The following is a 22,718-nucleotide window of genomic DNA, read 5'->3' as shown; positions in this document are numbered from 1 at the left end:
CCGCACCAAACTCATCTCAAACAGATTTAGAATCCCCCCCCCTCACAGGGGCGGATCTACAGGGTGGCAAACGGGTGGCAGCTGCCACCTCTGGGACACAGTCTTGCCACCCCATTTATAAATCAGATAATGTTTTTAAAGTATATTTTATGTACATGCATGGCGAAGGTCAATGAGACCCGCACCAAACTCATCTCAAACAGAAGTCGCCGATTTAGAAATCCCCTCCCCCTCACAGGCCCGGATCTACAGGGTGGCAAGGGGGGGCAGCTGCCACCTCTGGGACACAGTCTTGCCACCCCTGTTGCCACCCCATTTATAAATCAGATAATATGTTTTTAAAGTATATTTTATGTACATGCATGGTGACGGTCAATGAGACCCGCACCAAACTCATCTCAAACAGATTTAGAACCCCCCCCCCTCACAGGGGCGGATCTACAGGGTGGCAAAGGGGTGGCAGCTGCCACCTCTGGGACACAGTCTTGCCACCCCAGGAAAAAATCTCTAGATCCACCACTGGATGTGTATAATATCAAGTTAGCTGCCAATTAAAAGGAACCGCTCCTCCCTTACGTATAGCACGTGCTTATTGGTGTAAAACGTGGCTGTTCTTCAGATTGAAAAGCCAACACAGACCCACCCACGCTTGCACCAAACCGTCGTTTGCCAACCGCCAATAAGAGGAAACACGCCCATCACCCGTGTGACGAAAGTCTACAGCTGCGTTCGCGTGGAAGCCGCGCATGCGCGTACCAAAAAACGACGCCGTCCGAGTGACGTCGCAGCGTCGCTGTCGCTATGGACGCGTCGCGGGAAGTCGGACGCGCGGAGCACGTTAGACAGCACGGCAAGAAAACGGCGAAAAAAATTACAACAAACTGCTTACTTCTGATGTAGTCCAGTGCATCCGATGTCTGACTTCCGCTTGCTGCGATGCTTCCGCTTCCGCTCGGGGAAGGGCTCACTTTTTACTTCTACTTCTTACTTCACTGCTTACCCTTTTTATCGTGCCGGCAAACCTTCCAGCATGCTGTATTAAGACCCAAAGGTGTTAATGCGCCAGCTAGCTAGGTTACTGACCTACACCATCTGCAGAGAAAACCAGAACGACTGCGTTATTTATGTAAACTACTAATGAGACGCGTTAGCCCCTAGCTAACGGGTCTGACCCTTTAGCCGAGCGGTTAGTGACGTCGCCTTGTGGCGCAGTACACGCCGTATCGAATCCCGCACCGGGCAAGAAAATAACCGATAGCAGCGGTGGGATCCGGAAGTGGGCAGATCCTCAGAAGTCTCTTCGGAGCGCGGGAATAACAGAGGGCGCGCTTCCGGGAGAGGTTGACGAGTGTAAACTACTAATAAGCCACGTTAGCCCCTAGCTAACGGGTCTGACCCTTTAGCCGAGCGGTTAGTGATGTCGCCTTGTGGTGCAGTACACCCCGGTATCTGAATCCCGCACCGGGCAAGAAAATAACCGGTTACACAAGTACTTCAGATCTGTGATCTTAGTGGGTGGTCTTGCATGGACCGCCGCTTCATGTTTTGCCACCCAATACATTTCTGTTTAATTAAGGTCCGATCTCAAAGGGGTTCACTAACTTTCTAGCACCTACTACTGCTACTGCTACTTTCGTCGGCCCCCGTTGGGGATCATCCGTTTCCATCTCTTCCTGTCTTCTGCGTCTTCCTCTGTCACACCAGCCACCTGCACGTCCTCCCTCACCACATCCATAAACCTCCTCTTTGGCCTTCCTCTTCTCCTCTTCCCTGGCAGCTCCATATTCAGCATCCTTCTCCCAATATACCCAGCATCTCTCCTCCACACATGTCCAAACCGTCTCAATCTTGCCTCTCTTGCTTTGTCTCCAAACCGTCCAACGCGAGCTCATCTCATATCATCTCATCTCTCTCATCTCTCTCTGGCAGCAAGCTAAGTAGGGCACTCCAGGCGTCCCTCTCCCCAGCAACCACCTCAAGATCCTCCTGGGGGGTCCCAAGGCGTTCCCAGGCCAGATTGGACATGTAGTCCCTCCAGCGAGTTCTGGGTCTACCCCGGGGTCTCCTCCTTGTGGCGAAGAGGGAGTTGAGCCTGAAATGAGTTTCCTCTGTAGGGTGTCTGGGCTCAGCTTTAGCGATAGGGTGAGGAGCTCGGACATCCGGAGGGAGCTCGGAGTAGAGCCGCTGCTCCTTTGCATCGAAAGGAGCCAGTTGAGGTGGTTCGGGCATCTGATTAGGATGCCTCCTGGGCGCCTTCCTTTGGAGGTCTACCGGGCACCTCCAACTGGGGGGACACCCCGGGGTAGACCCAGAACTCGCTGGAGGGACTACATGTCCAATCTGGCCTGGGAACGCCTTGGGATCCCCCCAGGAGGGGCTGGAGGGCGTTGCTGGGGAGAGGGACATCTGGAGTGCCCTACTTATCATGTTGCCACCGCGACCCGAGGTGGGTTTAGCGTGGGGCGGGGGGCGGGGAGGGGTGAGGGGCCCAAATCAAATTCTGCTTAGGGCCCCTTTAAGTCTTGGGCCGGCTCTGTTCCTTATTCCTCTCCTTGACACCAGCCCTACCCATCACCTCTGTTCCCTTCACCAACTTCACCAAGATGCCCATTGAAGTCTGCTCCAATCACCACTCTCTCCCCCTTGGGTACCCTCTTCACCACGTCATCCAACTCACTCCAGAATTCTTCTTTCTCTTCCATCTCACAGTCAAGTTAAGATTTGACTCACGTTATCTTATACAAAGTAGTTCTAAGGATAAGAGTCATCTATATTTGTTTCAATGTCCTAGGAGAATGACCTCGGTAGAGAGAATATGATTTTATTTTTTTAATTTTATACAAATATATCCAAACCACTTATCCTTATTCAGGGTCACGGGGATGCTGAAGCTTATCCCAGCAGTCATTGGGTGGCAGGTGGGGAGACACCTTGGACAGGCCGCCAGGCCATCACAGGGCTCACGTCTCATCATGACTCGTCACATCATGTCTCATCTAAATCACCTTAATCTGCTATTAATAAATAACAATACTACTAATAATAATAATGGTGGTGTGTGTGTGGGCCCTGTGATGGCCTGGCGGCCTGTCCAGGGTGTCTCCCCACCTGCCGCCCAATGACTGCTGGGATAGGCTCCAGCATCCCCGCCACCCTGAGAGCAGGATAAGCGGTTAGGATAATGGATGGATGGATGGATAATAATGGTAATAATGATAATACTAATAATAATTATGCCAACCGTATCCCAGGCAACATCGACACCCATGCAGTCCAGAAGATCGCCCTACTCGGAACAGCCCACATATTACGACGAGTACTGTAAATCAAGCGACATCTGCCCTACCGTGCCTCAGGTCCACAGTCTGAACCCGGCTCTACAGGATGTAAAACAGGAAACACAAAAGAAATAATCATAATAATACTAATACCCGTAATAGCAGCAAGAATAACATCTGCACATAAAACAACTGCTACTGGCGCAACGGGAACAAAGAAACGCTGGATGTTTTGGCCCTTCTTGGCGTGCATGGCATAATTTGGCCCTTGGGGAAAACTAATTGGGGAACCCTGGTCTAGAGGGTCAAAATGAGACATGGGGCCAGTGACACTCCCGGGGAATCCCGGAGAAGCGGTTTGGATAATGAATGAATGAATTTTATATATATATATATGTATATACTAGAAGAACCCCGCTACAATGTAGCGGTTTGGTTCTCCACCCGTCTAAATCTCCCTCCTCTTCATCCTGCCAGCTAACCGCCTTCCCCCTGCTCCTACACCCCCCCCACTCCAACTCCCTCCCCCCAAATGCTCAGAATCATCTGAAATGCCCAGTAAAGTGGTTTTTAGCCATTTTTAGAAAATGCATATTTTGCATAATTATGCATAATTATTATAATTATTTTAATGTTCTGCTATTTTTCTGGTCCTCTCTGGAACAATACCTACCACCTCCAAAAAAAATAGGATCATAAGTGAATTTTTGCAAAAATGCATATTTTGCATAATGCCCAAACATTTAAGTCCCAGAAAATTTTTTTTATATAGGTGAAAAACTCAAAGATGCTCAGAATCATCTGAAATGCCGAGAGAAGTGGTTTTTAGCCATTTTTAGAAAAATGCATAATTTTGCATATTTATGCATAATTATACATAATTTTAATTTTCTGCTATTTTTCATAGGTGCCCCTGATCATCCCCAATAACCTCCAAAAAGAATCAAGGCCCCAAGTGCTTTAGTTCGGCCGTTTATAGACTCTCACACAGACACACACCACACACCACACACACCTTGTGAAAATACGGGAGTTGATATATATATATATATATGTGTGTGTGTGTGTGTGTGTGTATATATATATATATATATGTGTGTGTGTATGTATGTATATGTGTGTATATGTATATGTATATATGTAGATATATATGTATATGTATACATACATATATGTATATATATACACACACACATATATATACATACATACATACATACATACATACGTACATACATATGTATATATATATGTGTGTGTATGTATATATGTGTATATATATACATACATATATACACACATATATAAATATACATAAATATACATATATATAATTTTTTATTTTACTTTTTGAGCGACTGAACGCGTCGTTAAAGTCACAATCCACACTCCAGTCCAGCAGGTGGCGGTAGAGTGTCATAACGTTGTTCGCCAACCGCCATGAAAACCTGAACGACGGCAAGAAGAAGGAGGAAGAAGAAAGACGATTGCCCGAGTCCACCCACCACCACCCGAAGCAGGAAGGGTAGTCGGCTGTAGTATGGCAAGGCGGCGCACCTCTGACAGGCTCTCACAACAAACGGACCTCTTGTAGCGCGCAAGAAGCTCCGGGGGACGGCGGTTCGGGTCCGGTTCTACTCCACAAGAGATATTAGACGTCGTTTCGGTCGCCTTTCTCGAAACACAGTGATCGAGGTCGTTAAGCTAACCTGCCTTGCGTGCTAGCCGGTCGTTAGCCTTCGCTGGGTCAGTTAAGCTAGCTGGCGCGACTTTAACACATCCGCCCCCCCCCAAAGGCTCTCTCCTTCTGTTTCACGGGTCCCCCCCCCTCCAGAACCTGCACCGGCCGCATCCCCTTATTCTGGTTTGTGTTCCAAGTCTTTAAGCCATGGGATCCCGAGCGTCCACGTTACTCCGAGAAGAGGAGATCGAGGAGATCAAGAAGGAGACTGGCTGTAAGTTGAGTCGTGCTAGACGTCGAGTCTGATTCCAATTAACCCACACAGCACAGTGTCGCCTTTTCAGATCATATTTGTTTTGTGTGACTCTTATTTTGGCTACCTCCACGTTGAAGGAGGATGTTTGAAACCGCTTCGTGCTTTAATATGCCTTCCTGCCAAAACGTCATGTTGCTCATCCATCCGTTATCCAAACCCCTCATCCTGCTCTCAGGGTCGCGGGACACTGGGCAGTGTTGGATGTTGTCTGACGTAGCCTGTGGCAGTCATTTTGATTGTTTTCTTGCGTTACAGCGTCTTTGTGCCTTCTTTGGCTAGTTGACAACTTCTGACGTTATGCGCACCTCTTTTGCAGTCTCTCACAGTCAGATCACCCGGCTCTACAGTCGCTTCACCAGCTTGGATAAAGGAGAAAACGGAACCCTCAGGTAGCAAACAAGGAAAGCCAGTAGACCAAGAAGATTTAGCTGACATCACCAGCCCCAATACTGGGGAACAAGGGTGGTGGCTGGCTGACAAATTGGCCTTCTTCAGCAGCCAATTTGCCGAGTGGCCAGTTGGTGTTTGGAGGTGGTGTTACATTCATTAATCAAATTGGCCATCTCATTTGTATAATTATATTGTTTATTTTTGTAATACATTTGGATACCAGTGTAACTGTGGCTAGATGACAAAGACGTTTCCTGCCATGACAAGTATATTGGAGTTTGGTAAGTCAGTGGCTCATTGACGGTAAAGGCTATCCTTTATGATCTTTGCATTATCCAAAGCATTGTAAACCAATGGGAGGGACTGAGTTGGGGTTATCAGGTGTTCCTTTCTTTCTTTTTTGAGTTTCATAAATATTTCATTGGAACGTTTTTATGGTGTATATAATCATTTCAGAGCACAATTTAATGAGTATCCAGGTGAAAACCTTAGAGATAATGTTCCTTTTAGATTTTGTTTAACTCCTAACTCGGGTGAGAAACAGGTAATCATTATATGTTGCTGGGAAACTTGATGCAGACTAAGAAGTCAAAGTGAATGTGTAATGTGTAACAAACCCTTTTACTTTGCTAGAGATTTCACAGACAGACAGTTATTTGTTGAAAAGGGCATTTGAAGGTTACTGTCTTCTAAAAGACTTACTGTTGACACATAACATGCTGTTGGAGCTTCTTGTACTTGCACAGATGCCTGAACTTGTGTATGTGGGGGGGGGGGTTATGCAGTAAGGCACTGTAAGTGAGGCACTCCCAACTGCTCAAGGTGACTTTTCTTTTAATCATTCATCAGTTGTCACAACAGTCATGTCTTAAATATACCTCACATTTGCAACGTCCGGGTAGCGTAGTGGTAGTGGTCTATTCCGTTTCTTACCAACATGGGGATCGGCGGTTCGAATCCCTACAGACGGACACAATTGGCCGTGTCTGCGGGTGGGAAGCTGGATGTGGGTATGTGTCCTGGTCGCTGCACTAGTGCCTCCTGTGGTTGGCTGGGGCGCCTGTTTGAGGGGGAGAGGGAACTGGGGGGAATAGCATGATCCTCCCACACGCTACGTCCCCTTGGCGAAACTCCTCACTGTCAGGTGGAAAAAAAGCAGCTGGCAATGCCACAAGTACGGGAGGAGGCATGTGGTAGTCTGCAGCCCTCCTCGGATCAGCAGAGGGGGTGGAGCAGCGACCGGGACGGCTCAGAAGAGTGGGGTGGTTGGCTGAATACAATTGGGGAGAAAAGGGGGGGGGATCCAAGGGAGGGGGAAAAAAAAAAATATATATATACCTCACGTTGCAGACGCACCATTCCCTCAATGGTTTTGGCTGCCAAAACAGACAGAAACATATATATTAAGTTGTTCATGTCATGTTATATTGCTACGATATAGACCTAAACATGGCTTAGGAAACTATTTTTGTGATCTGGCCACAGTATCTGGAAGTTTCTAAAGTTCTGCCACTTCAGCGCTTTTATCAAACAAAAAGGATTTTTAAAACAGAAAACGAGCTTGTAAAGTGGCTAATTATTATCTGTCAACCAATCCAACATCTGTTCTAGCTTGGTGTAAGGGTTGGTACTTTCTCTGTAGGTCTGTGTTTTTATTTCCATGAAATATGTGTTGCTGAACCTCTCTCTCTCTCTCTCTCTCTCTCTCTCTCTCTCTCTCTCCCTCTCACATCTGCAGTCGGGAGGATTTCCAAAGGATCCCAGAGCTGGCCATCAATCCTCTTGGCGACAGAATCATCAACGCCTTCTTCCCCGAGGGGTGAGTATCTGCTGCTGTTGGTCTGCTCACAGCTGTTGTGTTGTTGTTTCTTCCGAGACTACACATCATAGGTCCTAGTCGCAGTGACCACAACACTGATCCAGACCGGGGCGCTTTGTAGTGGTTGTGCTTTGACTGTGACCTTAAGATCCATGGTCCTTTTTTTTTCTTCTTCCAACTGTAACAAGTAAAACGGAGCTGGACTTTTCAGTCCAGCGGGCTTTGCCAGCATATTAGGCTGCACTTGGGACAGATGGTTTGTTGATCTTCAAGTTCAAGTTTAATAAGTTTGGCCAACTATTTTGAACCAGAGGTCTATTCCATATATTATTATGATCTCAAAATGTCCCAACGTGTAGGCGTTTTAATTTCAGGTTTTGTTGTTTTTTATGCCTCCCTGGTTGGAATTTGGCTTTGGGTTTGGACGAGTGTGAGCCTACTTGCAGGAGGGTCATGGTAACTGCTCATTATCAGCGAAAAATACAGACTTTAAATACAACCCAATGGATTTTCCATTGTGTTTACCAGAGTCTGTAGAGTGCTATCTTCATTGTTAACGATTGTCCACCCACCCAGCTCATGTTTATTTTGTGTAAGAAAAAGGAATGGGGAACATGAGTAAACTAAGCAGTATGCTGGTCGGTTACCCTCAGTCAGAAAATTCTTACTACATATCCTTGTTTCTCTGTGAGAAAGCCTCACTTCCGTTCTAAATTCCATTCTGCTTTGGTTTCAGAGAGGACCAAGTTAACTTCAGGGGATTCATGCGAACCCTGGCTCACTTCAGACCAATCGAGGACAACGAGAAGAACAAGGACCCCAACGCCAGCGAGCCGCTCAACAGCAGAACAAACAAGTTACTCTGTGAGTCGGGGCTTGGGAGGGAGTGGGTGTGACAGAGGAGTCTGAAAATGTGACGTTTTGTCTATTTTTAACATGAAGTAAAATGACGAGATGAGGTAAGATTTTTAAAAGCTGCCCTGAGGCTGAACTAATTTCTTCTTTGTCTTTTCAGTTGCCTTCCGTCTCTATGACCTGGACAGAGATGACAAAATCTCTCGTGATGAGTTACTGCAGGTGAGTTGTGTGGTCGGTGCTGTGAACAGGATGTAGAGTGATAATGCATATTTGGGAGAATGGGAAGGAAATGAAATCCATACTTACTGTAGGCTCTTAAACACACCTCTTTTATATCGTTTCCTTTTAGCGATGAACAGCAAAGGGTGGGGAATTTTGTTGGCTCCAATGGGCTAATACTATTATGAAAGGTCTATCAAAGTGCAAGGATTTCCTCATCGATGAGGAGACTTTGCCCCTCTTCTGATGATACGATTTCTCCACCTAAGTACGGGGTGATTTTTCTCCCAGACAGTCTAATCTCCTGTATTTTAGCTCTTCCTGTGTTATTTACTGTCTCTCTGAGCAGCCATCTTGGCATAGATGACATTGTGTGACCTGCAATTGTTGTAAGCCCAGGATTGAATGACTCAAGACAGTTCTTGTTTTGCACTAAATACCCCCGCCTGGCTGCCTTAATGCTCTGTACTGGTTGATGTGACTCAAGTGTGTTCCTGCAAGTAATGTTTCTTTTTTGATGTATGTGTTCACTGTTTTGATAATCATTTCAATCCGACAAACAAGTGTAGCTGGTGTTTACAACTACAAATCTATAGTATGTAAGAAAAAGTTCAGTTCATTTTATTTTGATGGCATATTCAACATGAATGGGTTTATTATTGAAATGTTTCTCACAGTCTTTCAACGCGGTGGAACTTCTTTGTCTTGTCGTAGGTTTTACGGATGATGGTCGGTGTCAATATTTCGGATGAGCAGCTCGGCAGCATTGCCGATAGGACCATCCAGGAGGCTGACCAGAACGGAGACAATTCAATTTCCTTCAATGAATTCATCAAGGTAAGTTTTTGTGCAAGGTTATCAACCTTATACTGACCTAATGAGAGTGTCAGTCTTGCTGTCAGTTAAACTGGCCAAAGCTATCTTGACACTGATGTGTACAAGTGGCTGTTGAAAAATGTGAACCACGTAACATGTGGTGGATGTCTCCATTCACACTGCCTTGCAGAATCAGAAGTGGGTATAGATTTAACACGGGTGGCTTTTGTTGAGCCCTGGAGAAGGTTTGGGACTTTATGCATCACGGCACCACAACATAGAAATATATAGTTGTTCTTAATAAATGTCATTTGGGAATTTTGAAAATGTGAGCAGGATAGTGGGATAGAAATGTAAAATTGAAAAAAAAAACATTGCGAGAACGATTTCCTGCTCAGTTACACAGGAAAAGTTGACTTATGGATATAGAGAGATTAAAACACATTTCAAATTTCTGTAATGTATTTACTGTATCATCCACCCTTATTTTCTTAGGTGTTTTGAGATCACAAAGTATTGCCCTTCCCCCCGCTTAGGGAGATTTATTGGCTAAAACGGTCAAAAGATTCACTTTTTTTTAAAATTTAAAGTTAGCATAAATCCTACTTTATTAGTTTTTACGGAACTTGGCCACTGTTGCGATCTAACTCTATACTCTGTCTACTGTTCTCTCAGGTTTTGGAAAAGGTGGACGTCGAGCAGAAAATGAGCATCCGGTTCCTTCACTGAGTGGCCATGACCTCAGAGCAGAGCTTCAGTTTTCCGACTGATGCGGAACACAAACCCCATTTCAAACACTCAGCAAGCTGCTATGGCCCACGCTACAAGTACAAGTCTGACCAAGCATTAGGTAGATGATGTCACAGGTCCTGTTTTTCTGCCTTTGCACTGCTCTGTAAACAAAGGGAAAAGGTGCGTGCCTTGGGTTATTTTAATGCTGTCACTGTGTGTGTGTGTGTGTGTGTGTGTATGTGTGTGTGTTTTTCCCCAAAAATGGAGCATTATTTATTCATAACTTTTTGTTGGGTCATAGTCGGCAACACTTTTCCACCCTTCCTCTCATGAACAGTGATTGACATAACATTATGGTACGATAATGCTTTTTGCAATTGCAGCCACTGGGCAGGGGGGTGTAGCCATTTAAAGCTTACTAATGCGATTCTGTTCCATGGATATATATAGTATCTGTTGAGTCTCTGTTCATATAAATATGCAAATGTTGAGTGAGATATTAAGGTTTCACCTCAAAAATGGTGCGTTTCGACGCCAACAATGTTCTCCGACTTGCCGCAAAGCAACTCTGACCAGCCTACCGCTTTCAGTTTGTCCTCTTCTCCCCTTAAAACAAAGGACCTACTGACTGAATTGTTGTGTTGAAGTGCCATGGTTTCGGTTCCCTCTTCTGTTAATATCTCACAAGTATATGGGAACCTTTTGTCATATTTGTATGTTTTCGTTTCATATGGGTTAACCCCAGCTACTGCCAATGGAATGTAAATGCCCATTTGATTTGTTGGACTGCAAACAAAATCAGTTTAATGTTTCCTCAAAAAGCCAGTTGCCGTCTTCCTGCAGTAGGGCCAAATGGGGATAGCCGAGGGCGAAACGGGACAGTACAACACAAGCTCGAAAAATTGTAATCTCGTTTTTAAACTCTGCTTCGCTTAATGTATGAAAAGAATCACATACACTGACTTGAAGTGTGACTGGATTTATGATTTTAACGCCAAGTGCTGCTAAAGCTCTAGACTTCTGGGGTGTTTCTCAGATAATCCAGCCACTCCGACTGATCACCAACCAGCCATCGTTCTTTTTTTTTATCCTTTTTCCATTCCAAAAACCTTGTTCACCTGTGATATGGTGGAAAAGGGTGGAGAAATTTGTGAATTTGGATTTAGCAGCCATTGTGGCTTACAGACAGAAATTGAACTACTAGCCTCCATGATTTAGACCTTTTATTCAAACCCTTGACTATCCCGTCTGGCCCTGTAGTTGGAACCGGGCTCCTGACCGCTCTGAGGCTTGGAGCAGTTAACTCATTTACGCTACTTGTGTTCCTGATCAGCTTCACTGTGGATGAGAAACCATGTACATGCTGATTATATGCACTGCTCAATATTTTTCAGGCTTTCATTTCTTTTCTTCAGGATAGTTCCAGGTACCTGAGAGGTTTTGATTCATTAGAAATGTTTTTTTTTTCTGTACAGGCTGATTCACTTGACCAAAAAGGCAGAAGAGTATCAATCTTTAATGTGATTGTGGGTTTGTCAATATGATCTTAAAACATATTTCAGCAGCAGAATGCTGGAAGTACAACGCACCCATTTTATTGATCAAGATGTGATTATCAATCAAATATAATGATAAAATGTTATCTCTCGTGACGTTGGTCTAGGTTTTATCAAAATGATTCATGAATTTGATTTGAATAAAATAAGTGCCATGCTAGCCATGTGTTGTTTACTGGGAAACTACAGTAGTTATCAGTTTCCTTGATTCCTGTAGAACACTGATTAAACAGAAGAGACCGATAAGAGCCCTGAGATAGCCCGGCAGCCTGTCCCGGGTGTCTCCCCGCTGATAAGAGTGTGGGTCATGAGGCAAGCCCTCGACTTCCTTGACTGGACTTGGAGCCAGAATGTGTTGCATGAACCCATAAGAGCACATTTCATAGCCTCATGAGTCAGAGGTGAAAAGAAAAGAGGTCTTTAATGACCATGTATTGGTATGTGCCATTTTCCATTTCAGTCAAAACCAGAATTTGTTTTATTTTCCCAGTTTTACACATCGGGGAGGTCACTTGAGAAGGACCCGGCTCGCAGAACGAGGCGGGGCTACACGTAACCTACCCCTAACCTGCCCCCACCCCCCCGAAAGTGGACCCTCGTCCTATACTGCGCGCTGCAGCTTGGTGTACTTTTGGGGGAGGGGGGGGGGCACTTGGTAGATTTCTCACTGACTTTATAAAACCCACGCCCTCTAGTGGTTGCCCTCCGGTCGAATCTAAATTAATTTCTCCATTGGCCAGTTTAGGTAAATTCATTACATATCCATATCAGTATCGTCATTGGAATCACAGGAATAATGAACTCTGAACTATTAAAAAAATCGTTGTAAAGGTATGTTGTTGTAATTTAACAATGGTAATTAGAATAAATAAAGATTTCAGTCACACCATGCAAATCATCAAACCCATTGCCAATGTGGCCGAAGCTCTCCTTGTATTAGTGGTCTTTTTTTTAAAATGTATTAAACAAGTTGTATAGAAGATACAGTATTCAAGTATATCCGTCAAACAAGCACAAACGCAAACAACAGAGTTGTTAATGTAAGCAACAGGAAGAACCCCCCCCCCCCAGTGTAGATGGGGCCAGGGGGGATCTGCAAATAAAGACATTAAATAGACCGCAAAAGCAGACAGTCTTCACAGCTTCCTCGTTTTTCGAGTCAGTTTAATGGTCTTAATGTGTCGCCTGGCGTCATTTTCAAACACTAAACACGTGGTTCTAGAACGGCTAAACGTTGACTCGCGACTGTGACGCTCTGCTGAAACAGCCAGCAAACGTACGAGCGAGCGAGCGGTGGGTGGGTCGCGCCAGCGCTCCGTTCCTACGCCCTGGGGGCGGGCTTAACGTTTGACCGACGTGTCCACCGCGCAATCGCCGTGCGCGTCCGGTTGGTCGTAGTAGGGGAGTGAAAATGGCGTAGACGTGAGGGTGTGAGAGCGACATAGGGGACGAGGGGACCTTCTCGTCCCCGGCGTTTCGGGGCGTCCGGAGACCGAACGGAGCCGCACGCACCGGGGGACTTGATTCGACGCCTGCGAGCGGACAGCGGGACCCCCAACCCCCCCGCCCCGGTTCTTAGCTCCCCGTGTGAGCCGCCGTCGCAGCTAGCTAGCTAGCTAGCCGACCCGGTGACAGTAAGGACCGCGTCTCCTCCCCCTCGCCCCCCCCCCAGAGACCCCCTCCAAGGTCAGTGATCCTCGGTAACACGTCACCAAACGCTCCGTTTGTCTTTTACCTCGAACGTTAATTGCCGGCGCACTTTTTTTCCCCCGGGTAGTTTCAAAGTTCGCCGACGCCGACGACCGACGAGACGATCCTCCGAGGCCACATCCGTGTTCGCCCTGTTTCGAGTTGCACCCCGACGGGGGGGTGGGTGGTGGCGACCCAGCCCGGTGGGAGTCGTGAATGAAAAGCAAGGATGAGGGACCCTGACCACCACACCTCCACCCACCCCTCCTCGTCCGCTGGAGACCACCCCCTGTTCAGGGAGAACTTCCACGCCACCACCACCACACCTCCACCCACCCCTCCTCATCCGCTGGAGACCGCCCCCTGTTCAGGGAGAACTTCCACACCACCACCACCCTGACCACCACACCTCCACCCACCCCTCCTTGTCCGCTGGAGACCGCCCCCTGTTCAGGGAGAACTTCCACACCACCACCCTGACCACCACACCTCCACCCACCCCTCCTCGTCTACTGGAGACCGCCCCCTGTTCAGGGAGAACTTCCACACCACACCTCCACCCACCCCTTCTCGTCCGCTGGAGACTGCCCCCTGTTCAGGGAGAACCTCCACACCACCACCCACCCCTCCTCGTCTACTGGAGACCGCCCCCTGTTCAGGGAGAACTTCCACACCACCACCCTGACCACCACACCTCCACCCACCCCTCCTCGTCCGCTGGAGACCGCCCCCTGTTCAGGGAGAACCTCTACACCACCACCACCCTGACCACCACACCTCCACACACCCCTCCTCGTCCGCTGGAGACCGCCCCCTGTTCAGGGAGAACTTCCACACCACCCTGACCACCACACCTCCACCCACCCCTCCTCGTCCGCTGGAGACCGCCCCCTGTTCAGGGAGAACTTCCACACCACCACCACCACCCTGACCACCACACCTCCACCCACCCCTCCTCGTCCGCTGGAGACCGCCCCCTGTTCAGGGAGAACTTCCACACCACCACCCTGACCACCACACCTCCACCCACCCCTCCTCGTCCGCTGGAGACCGCCCCCTGTTCAGGGAGAACCTCCACACCACCACCACCACTGTCATATCCTCAGCCTGCTGAGTAAGGGCTGTCTGCCAGACATGTGCCATTTCTCCACATCTCACGTCACACTGTCATCGTTTGCGCTGCAGCTCTGTCCAGAGTTTGCAAGCGTTGCACCGTTTTGAAAAAAAAAATTAGCAAGAAAGAAAGCGATAAATAAGATAAAATAAGAGAACGTACTCTGCAGTTTGACTGCATACAAGCAGCCCCCCACCTCCCACCCCCCATTTGGTCATACTAGTCCCATTTGAGATGCTTCGATCTGACTGGTTCATGTAGACGGATGCTGGTAACATTAAGGGATTGTCTTGCTCGATGGAGTGAAATGTCACTGTCTGTCACTAAATTGGGTTGAAAACGGCTCCGCTCACTCACCATCCTGTTCTTCACTAAAAATCAGAACAGATGGGTTTCCGGTATGAACAAGTTGCTCACAAATCCTCTTCTCTCCAGGAGCGAAAGTAGAACTGTAGCAAAGCTAAAGGCCCATGATTGAAAGCATAGGGTGTTTTTGCACTACCTCATTGTCACGCAAGTGTAACAGTAGCAAGGTGGAATGTGATCACTATTTGTAGCCAAACAATTCAACAGAGCAGGTATGAGTCTCCAGATCTTTTTTTTTAATTTTTGTTTTAATAACTTCATATTCCCAAGTAGACTCTTAAGACGGGAGGTCCTTTGCAAACTTTGGATTTCTTAGCAGGTGCATAGAAGACCCGCTGTTCTGCATAGCATGTGGAAAAAAAAAAACATCTGCACGTTATCTCTAATTTGGTGTAAAACCATTTTTGAAGGTAGCAGTGAAAAGCAACATAAAGACGGTCTCCTATGTACCTGTTCTCATTAATTACATTTTTGACACGTCACAAAAGCTATTTCGTCTCGGCATGTTCCCAGTTGTCCGAATGTTAATGAGTGCAAAGAATACATGTCAGTGATTTTCCCTTTCCGCACTGCTTGAAGTGGTAGAACCGGCTTCGTTTTCCCATTATAAAACACCCTTTGACCCTTGAGAGGAACCTTTCATAGCAAAATACGTCACTCTGAATAGTCCCAATTTTTTTTTCTTTTTTTTTTTGGACCGGCTTTGAGATCCGCCTGTGCCTCAGAGCAAATTCTACTCAACAGCATCATCTTTTGCTTCTATATGCCTTTGTCTGTGGCGCGCCGGTCCCTCCAGACACCAGCGCCGTACTGTCAGATATCAGCTTTAGCTCCAGTTGAGTGATTCAGAATATGTTCACCTTGGACTGGTCCATATGTGAACGTCACCCTGGTTGTCATTTGCTTTGAGTTGAAATTTCTGATGGTTTACAAGTTCATCACAACTGGGATTTGTGCAATATTTTACCATAACTATCATGTTGTTGAGCAAACTGTATATTGTATAAACAAGTGATAAGTTGTTTGAAAGCAACAAAATCACCAATGTCTTCCATTAAGATATGTATAGACTCATGTGCATTAATTAGCTTCTTTAGCGGGACTGTGGTGCCAACATTATAGTAGCCATGCATGACCAGTAGTGATGCTTGCTTTATGAAGAATAGTCAAACCCGATTATAGATAAAGATGGAGTTTAAATTGCAATGGAACCCCCCCCCAAAAAAAAATCAAGACTGAATATCGGTCCTAGGTATTTTCAGTAGCATGCTAAGCTATAGAATAAAGCGTACAATGTGTCAGGGTTAAGATAACAAAACATTTTTTTAACCCCACAGGAAAACTGTAAAGCTATGTCCTACACTCCATCACCCTATTCAGTGTAGCTGAGACGATTCATAGGCTAACACAACATCTTTTACTCTTTTAGTGTCCAAGACTACGGCGTGAATTGAGGAAAGAGTGGAAAAATAGTTGTATTTATGGGAAAGCATAGGACACAAGTAATTATCTGGCAACTAATAAGGGCACAATCCAATCAAGATGAAGTTATATTCTAACTGAGCTGCTCTGAGTTCTTGAGTCACTTTTAGGACAAAAAGTTGGTGCGTTACAAATTTTGTTTATCACAATTCAAGTAGTATAGTTGTCGTACAATGACTGGAAAGTTCCAGGAAAAAGAAAACCTGAAATTATGATAGGGCCCTGTAGGAATCTGTAGTTTTCTCAGTAGTACTCTATCTGTAGATTAGGCTCTGATTGGTAGGGGTCAAATGTAGTGGTGTGGTCATAGAGTAAGTTTCTCACCATAACATTGTAATGTATATAATACCTCATAGGTCTGCAAGTATGAGCATTCTATTTTAATCCTTGAAATTGTATATGATTAGCCTAGTTTTAGAAGCAATAACCAACAATGATGCATGGGTTTAGTGCCAGGGTGTAAGTGTTGGCAGGAGTTTATAATGTGTTGAAAAGACCCACCTCACACCCTTCATTTTTTTTTTTGTTGCCTATAATAGCTTTTAGTCAACTTCTTGTGAGATTACACTTAGCTATAGAATACAGTATCATCTATAAAGGTTTAAGATACTCGTGACAGAGCACAGTGTAAGAGGACAGCTTTATCCCCTTAGTTTTGCACTGAGGAAAAACTAGAATGGGCACAAGATAGACTTTAGATGCTGTTTGTCAGGCTTAATATGTCCTCCCTGCAACACTTAACCATCCTAAACAACCCGTGCAATGGATAACACTATTTTACTGAAAGCAATATTATTGTTGGAGTAGCATTGTCAAATCTGACACCCCCCCCCCACTCCCATATACAGACACCCATCCACACAAAATGCAAAGGTGATTTTCAGTTATTGCAAGGCCTCACAAGACAAAGGGACGGCTGAACTTGACACTCGCTAAAAAAGGAACGAAAAAAAGAAGCACTTTCTCTTTATGTACTGACTGCGTTGTCATAGTCTCCTCCATCCCGTCTTCAATATTGTGTTCTAAATACTCTGTAATGCTCTGTGTGGGTATTTGTATTCACAATTTCTAACCAAGTCGGTGACTAGCGACATATGTGGGTTTAAAAAACACTTATGCATGACTTAGAATAATGATTTGTATTGCATGCAATAATCCAACTTTGTAATGTGAATGAGTGTAACTATGATCTTGAAATCATCATATCAGACATTACATGACAAGATGATTAGCTATCTTACGTATACACATTACATATATATATATGTGTATATATATATATACATATATATATGTGTATATATACATGTATATTGTGTGTAATGTGTGATGTGTGTTTGACACAACAGTGGGCAGTGTGTTGATGCTGGCCTGTCGTATGTGATCTATACTGTGATTATACAGACCAAATGCCAGAGATCATTGGGAATAAAGGCACACAAAAAAAAGAAACTTAGGGAAATATTACATATGCCTTTTTTCAGTCTGAGGATGTTTCACCAGCTTTGCGGTTTGCTCTCTGGTGTGTCAAACACAGCAGCAGCAGTTGAGCTACAACGCAGCAGAAAGGGTCGCTGAACGCGGACACCCGCCTCTGTTCTCATGGTGAAAAACACAACAAAACAAAAGCATTGCTAAGACGTTTAATAAAATTTCATTGTGGATCAACCTTTCCACTGAAGAAGTGGACTGTAGAAACTATGCACTCCAGGAGGAGGAAGTGGGCATGCTTATTATGTGTGAACCTCTTGTCTGGTTTTGTATTAACCTAATATGTATATATATATATATATATATATATATATGCCAGAAAATCAGCAATAAAAAGCAGCATGGTGCCAATTGGATGGCTGGTTGTTGAAGCTTATTTCAAGTCAGTGTGACGTTTGTAATTATAAAAAGGCACAAATTGTCCCTGCAGGTCTGAAAGGTTTGCCGATGACACTGCGGTGCACAGACGTTCAGTACTTCATTATTATTCTTTATTTGCAGCGATGAACACAGATCTCATTGAGTTAGAAGCCCACCATAAGTAATGTTTATTGATTTGGAAAAGAAGGCACCAGTGTAATTCCACATCATTCTGTTATCTTACACCAGCTGATAACATTTTACATACGAACCAGAACTCACCAAATCTGTAATTGAAATAAAGGCTTTTAAAAAGACGGAGGAAAGTGTGGATTTTTGAGACGCTTACCTACACTGAAATGGCCGTTTGTGTGCAGCCCATCTTTCTCAGAAAAAAAAAAAATGAAAAGGCAACATAGCTGTTTAAGAAAGCTACTTAAACAAGAACCTAATAAAAACAGCACACACGAGCATAATCGGCCGGAGAGCAAACGGCCTCACGTCGTGGTTGGTCGGAGCCTCATTGTCGTGTTCGAGATGCTCTCGTTAAGAGCTTCCATCTGCTTTCTGAGCTGGAGGAAGATGAGAGAGAGATGCGAAGGTCAGTAAGAGCCATTGCTTATGTAATATTCCTTTTCACATGTCTATGTGAACATTCAGAAGACACCACTGCGAGCCTTTAAGATGGGTCTACTGACATTTGTATCACGTTGTTGCACCCTCCCAAAACCCTCATGTTGTTGTTGATGGAAGAATTTAGAGATATTCCACCTCAGCGGTCACTACAAGATGCTCGCGATGAAAGCATTAGCGGACTTTGAAATGCCACATCATACAACTTCAGTTGCATGGATGAAGGGTTGGCGCGCCCATTTCACAACTCCCAACGAGGGCTCGGCGTCATTGTGCTTGTTCAGACACTTAACACTTTTTTTGTATTTCTCACAACTGCACTTGAAGTCGGCAAGCATGCCAACAGCATAGGAGTAAACTAGCTGTAAGTGCATCCAGTGCTGACGGTTTAAGCGGTATTTGTGAATGAAGTGGGCCCTTTCACAAAGCCAGAAACCAGAGGTTTTAATTGTCTGCAGCAGCAATGAAGCTTGTTTGTCAGCCTCTTAGCCAATGCTTAAGAAAATTGAGATTGTGGATGAGTGTCGGTCGGTTTAAAAAAAAAAAAAGGAACAAAAATGCAAGACCATTAAATATGTGCAGATCCATTCAAACACGTTCAAACGATCCTACCTTCTTCATGCTCTCCTCCAGAGGCAGTACGTTAAATGAGAGGTCAGTGGCATTCTTCATAGAGCTCTGGTTGAGAATGTAACTGCAGGGAAATAAGGAGAAGACGCGTTTGCATTCATTCATAAACAAAATCTTTGTTGCAAACTTTTTTGAGGGGGGTGGGGGTGGGGGTTACCAGTTAACACTTTTTTTGTGGAGGAGAAAGAAGGAGCGCAGTTCGTCTAAATGCGGTTGTGGGACCGACCAAATACGAGTACCCACGACAGACTGGCAGTGAGAGCATTTCAGAGAGCTGTGGATGCTAAAAAAAAAAAAAGATAAGGAGAAAAAAGGACGATACATACACATTAGTCATCACTTTGTGAGGCAGGGTGGAAAAGAATGCATTCTGATTCACAGAAGATTGAGTTCTCCAAATGTTCGATACGCTGTTCTTACTCTCTCAACATCTAGTTGCTGCTTCATATAACAGTCCAACAGTCTCTGAGCCTTGCTCAAGGGCCCACTTACAGAGGTTGGGTGACTACGAGTTGTAGCTTGATTCCCCTATCGCAAATTTCACTGGCAGTTAATTCTGGATATCATCTTGTTTCTCGCAGCATGGCGTCGCAGTGGTTAGTGCAGTTGCCTCACAGCAGGAAGGTCCTGGGTTCAAGCCCCGGGGGTTGTCCATCCTTGGTGGGTCATCCCGGGTCGTCCTTTGTGTGGAGTTTGCGTGTTCTCCCCATGTCTGTGTGGGTTTCCTCCAGGAAATGTGTGTGTGTGTGTGTTGGGGCCCTGTGATGGCCTGGTGGCCTGTCCAGGGTGTCTCCCCGCCTGCCGCCCAATGACTGCTGGGATAGGCTCCAGCATCCCTGAGAGCAGGATAAGCGGTTCCGAAAATGGATGGATCGATCTTGTTTCTCTAACCACCAGTAGGATGTGTACCTTTCTTCTACTACTACTACTTTTGGCTGCTCCCGTTAGGGGTCGCCCACAGCGGATCACCCGTTTCCATTTCTTCCTGTCCTCTGCATCATAAGATGTGTACCTTTCCAAAACCTTGAAATTGTGTCGTTAACTCACCAATGGGCCAGTTCACCCTTGAGTATAAATTCCATCTTATTATTGACGATCACATGGGAGGTCAGTCCTAGAAGGAGACAAAAGCAGTCTTGTAATGAAGTGTACATTCAGGTCACTTTGACTTTCTTACCCGGATTACTGAGCATGCGTCAAGGCATGTACATTCAGATACACTTGCTTTACTCACGTCTCACCCTTTCATCGATCCTGACTATACACCGCAACCCTTGCAGCCCTTGCAGTGCATGTTACAACCAGGGTTGCAAACAAAACCTCCGGTAATATCAAAGAAGGTTGAATCAGTTCATCTGGATGAAACGTTTATTGACGGATGTACGTTTCATCACTCAACCAAGAGACCCCCTCCAGTCTAAACTAACTGCAGGTATCCCCCACCCTTATAAACAACACAGTGGCATAACCACCTAAAACCGTCAGTTTCGTATGCAAATACGGAGGTGACCAATTGTGGAGTACAAATTGTACTCCATATGCACTCCGTATGTACTCTGTAGTTTTCCACTTCTCTGTGTGTATGAAACTTCTCACTCACTGCAGACACACACACACGGCCACTAAATCCCACACACTGCGGACACACATGGCCACTAAATCATGAGGGCCTCTCCGGCCTGGGACAGCAACGATAAGGGTAATGGACCCACAGACACACACCAGACACAGGACATGATTAACGTAGATGTTTTCCTGCATTCCTTTGTAAGACAACACCTTGGTTAATGCAAGAAACATAGGGTATGACGAGACGGACTGCTCTATAAAAAAACCACTACCTCCAGCTCAAGTTAGAGCATATCCTCACAGACTGACTTTTCTGTGGTTACATGACTCTCCATCTGCAGATGCATTAAAGATTCTCTGTTTGCTCCAATATTTGTCCGATGATTATTCTTCCCAGAGGTTGCTGGGGCAAGAGCCCATTAAAAGGATAAGGAAAATCCACAACACCATCAACTACAGTGTCAATGGCCATGTGCACCGTTCAAAGGATGTGGGAACGTTTGCAATCACAGCTTGACCACTGAGCACGCGCCAAGATATTCCGATAGTATCCCAAAAGTTACCAGCCACATTGTATCGTTGAGCTAAGCCAGTGGTTCTCAACCTTTTTGGGGTCCTGGACCCCCTGCGTATTTTTGATCTACCCTGAGGACCCCTCCACCTGATCTTGGGGGAGGGGGGTTGCAATTTGATAGAAACAGTAGAAACTGCATTTTAAATTGCATTCTAGCATTTATTCACTCTTTGGGGCAAAAATAATAGCTTTCAGTTGTAACTTAGATATAGTTAACAAAACAGAATTCTTATGCAGTAACTTTCAGATATATGTAACAAAACAGAATATGTATTCAGTAACTTTCAGATATATGTAACAAAACAGAATATGTATTCAGTAACTTTCAGATATATGTAACAAAACAGAATATGTATTCAGTAACTTTCAGATATATGTAACAACAGAATTCTTATGCAGTAACTTTTAACAATGCAAACGGGAGCGAGATCTCTTAATTAAAATACAATAAATTACACTTGTGAAACAGATGTAATTAGAGAAAAAGGTCCTGTTACCCTTTATAGTTGAGGTAGGTAAAGGTCACATTTGAGTAAAATAATCCTATTTCTATAAATGTCATAGGATCTTTTATTTTAAAGCTATGTTATTTTCACGGACCCCTTGCAATTACACCACGGACCACTATAGGGGTCCGCGGACCCCCGGTTGAGAACCACTGAGCTGAGCGATAAGAGAGTGTGCGACCTCGACAGTCTGGCGGACAACCAAACAGGCAACAAGGCAGAAGGTGACAACAGCAGCTGGTGCTCATTTGTGAAACAAGCGGCCATTGTGCTAAACGCCATGCTTACTGGAACACAGGATAGAGTCCGTCCATCTGAGCTCCCCGCAGACGCCGAACGAGTCGCCCAACACGTCGTTGCACGTTTTGCAGTGTAAAGTCAGCATGTCTGCCCAGCCGGTCTTACGTCATCGGCGACCGCTTCGACGGGTCGTCGCCGAAATCGGTTCTCGTCAAGTGTCGTCAAACGTGTCTCCCTTCGGCTCGGCGGACCGAGGAAGCCCGTCGGGACGCTATGGGCTCGCTGCCGCTAATCGCGATTCGAAAACGAGCGGTTTTTTAAGGGGGAAAAACGACGCCTCCCCTATGATTGGCGGTGACGTACTTCCGTTCACGCCAGCGAGCCAATCAAATGGCTTGC

The 22,718-nt window shown here is 45.4% G+C and overlaps 2 protein-coding genes across 3 annotated transcripts; one reads left to right on the top strand and one right to left on the bottom strand.

Moving 5' to 3' along the window:
* The first annotated feature begins 4,798 nt into the window (after window positions 1–4,798).
* chp1 (calcineurin-like EF-hand protein 1) lies at window positions 4,799–11,851 on the top strand. The gene is made up of 7 exons (XM_056296483.1): window positions 4,799–5,233; window positions 5,592–5,664; window positions 7,404–7,484; window positions 8,221–8,348; window positions 8,500–8,561; window positions 9,276–9,398; window positions 10,053–11,851. Exons 1-7 carry the CDS (start codon window positions 5,167–5,169, stop codon window positions 10,104–10,106), a joined length of 588 nt encoding a protein of 195 aa, XP_056152458.1. The 5' UTR covers window positions 4,799–5,166; the 3' UTR covers window positions 10,107–11,851.
* Window positions 11,852–12,973: 1,122 nt separating this feature from the next.
* On the bottom strand, window positions 12,974–22,596 carry oip5 (opa interacting protein 5). Of its 2 annotated transcripts, XM_056296484.1 has the most exons (5): window positions 22,368–22,596; window positions 20,478–20,544; window positions 19,588–19,713; window positions 19,413–19,494; window positions 12,974–18,739 (listed from the first exon to the last, which is right to left on the bottom strand). In XM_056296484.1, exons 1-5 carry the CDS (start codon window positions 22,462–22,464, stop codon window positions 18,665–18,667), a joined length of 447 nt encoding a protein of 148 aa, XP_056152459.1. In that variant the 5' UTR covers window positions 22,465–22,596; the 3' UTR covers window positions 12,974–18,664. The 2 variants fall into 2 exon arrangements, 1 of the variants encoding a protein (XP_056152459.1); XR_008811740.1 differs by lacking the exon at window positions 19,588–19,713.
* Window positions 22,597–22,718: the final 122 nt, after the last annotated feature.

Source organism: Lampris incognitus, chromosome 16 (assembly GCF_029633865.1).
Source record: "Lampris incognitus isolate fLamInc1 chromosome 16, fLamInc1.hap2, whole genome shotgun sequence".
NCBI lineage: Eukaryota > Metazoa > Chordata > Actinopteri > Lampriformes > Lampridae > Lampris > Lampris incognitus.
The sequence above is the reverse complement of the archived record's forward strand: the minus strand, read 5'-3'. Positions and strand labels throughout refer to the sequence as shown.